The 1,682-nt window shown below is 55.8% G+C and overlaps 1 protein-coding gene across 1 annotated transcript in view; it reads right to left on the bottom strand.

Annotated features, from left to right (window-relative positions):
* The window catches only part of Acp7 (acid phosphatase 7, tartrate resistant (putative)), a 17,736-nt gene extending 16,887 nt beyond the window's left edge, over nucleotides 1–849 (bottom strand). Inside the window, exon 1 of the mRNA XM_005371275.1 lies at nucleotides 636–849. Within this exon, the coding sequence (XP_005371332.1) occupies nucleotides 636–756 (121 nt within the window). The 5' untranslated portion in view covers nucleotides 757–849. The remainder of the gene's footprint in view (nucleotides 1–635) is intronic.
* Nucleotides 850–1,682: the final 833 nt, after the last annotated feature.

Below are 1,682 nucleotides of genomic sequence, written 5' to 3'. Positions count from 1 at the left end.
AAGAAAAGAAGAAAAGAAGAAAAGGCAGGGATGGGGGCTCATCCCTACAATCTGAGCACCCAAAAGCCTACGGGGAGACTTCCAGGCTAGCCTGGGCTACAAGTCTAAGAAACTGTCTCAAAGAACACAACGAACATATGGGAGGTAGAGGCAGGAGTTTTAGGAATTCAAGTCCAGCCTGAGATACAAAGAAGTTTGAGGCCAGCGTGGGCTACATAAGCCCATTTCCAAAACTACAGTGGGTGGGAGGGACCCTTCCCCTGCCAGAAAGAAGAGAAGAGGGTTGGAGAAAGAAGTGACCCAGGGAGTCCTAGGTCCCCTTCATTCATTTACTGGTTTCTTCCCCAATGCATTTCCGAACTCAGCGTGGCAACATGCCAGGCCATGGAGTAAGACAGCGAGGGTGAGTAAGGACAGCTCTCCGGAGGAGAGCCTCGGCTTGTGATGGGTTCACACCATCATCCCTTCCCACACAAGCCTGTTGAAGTCCCATTTCACAGAGGCACATCACTGAGGCTCCGAAGGGCAAATCACCAGCGTGGGCTTCGACAGAGATTCCTGAGCCCTTCACCTACAGAGAACCCCAGGGCTGAAGAAAGAGAGGCAGAATGAGGTGAGAGATCAGGGACACTTACCTGGGTAGGACAGGTGGACTTGCTCCGGGGTAGCACGAGGATATTCTGGAGCTCCCAGGACTCCCAGGGAAAAAAGGAGGAGCAGACAGTAGTAGAACCAGCACCCAAAAAAGGGGCTCATGGTAGGGGGGGATGGTGGGGGGCAGAGTCAAACGCAGGGACCCGATCAGATTCCGTTGGTGGGTTCCGGTCACAGAGGAAATGGAGAGATGCCAGGCAGGACCGTCTGTGTCTGTCCGACAGTCAGGGTGTCCGTGGGGGAGGGAGACGGAATGACTGAAACGTCTCTGACGGGAGTGGTGAAGCAGGTGCTGGAGAGAGAGAATAATTACTGAGGTCTCCTGGGCTCGCTGCTCAGCACTTTGCATAGATTAACACCGGGAGGCCTCGCAGCATTCCTAAGAGGTGGTGGCCGCAGTCATCACCAACCCTGTCACATATAGGAAACTGAGCAACCAGGTGACTCAGAGGACCGGCTAGCATGAGATGAAGTTGGGGTTTGAACCCTTCCGGCCCGGGCTCCAGCTACTGGGAGGGGGCTGGGTGGCTGGGGCAGGGTGTTTGGAGAGCCATCCTCAACGTTCCCTCGGGCTAACTTTAGCAATCCCAGCTTCTGGGGACCTGGAGGTCAGACACCTTTGACAACTTCTTCCCTAACATCTCAGCCTTCCGTAGCAATCTATTGCCCCAATTCTTAGCATCCATCCTCAGATTTCCACTTTATTCTTCAGGACCCGATAGCTTCCACTCTACTCCCAGGCGGCTCATTAACTCCCCCTGCCTTAAGCAGCCTCCTCGCTTTCCTCTCCTCAGCATCCCATCCTGCCTTCAGGCCCCATTCCTCCCGGGCTCCGTCCTCACCCCAGCTGCCTCTCCGGCCCTAAACCTGCATGTGCCAGAACCCCGTTTTCTCCCCAGCTTTCTGGCCAGTTCTGAGGTTCGGTCCACCTGCTCTCGGAACCTGGAGGGTGCATGGGGTCTGGAGACACCGTCCACCGGACCGGAGGTGGGGCGTGGGGGACGCAATCGGGGAAGGGACATCGGCTC

The sequence above is a fragment of the Microtus ochrogaster genome, unplaced genomic scaffold (genome assembly GCF_000317375.1).
Source record: "Microtus ochrogaster isolate Prairie Vole_2 unplaced genomic scaffold, MicOch1.0 UNK103, whole genome shotgun sequence".
NCBI classification, from domain to species: Eukaryota; Metazoa; Chordata; class Mammalia; order Rodentia; family Cricetidae; genus Microtus; species Microtus ochrogaster.
Note: the sequence above shows the minus strand (reverse complement) of the source record. Positions and strands in the feature narration are given on the sequence as shown.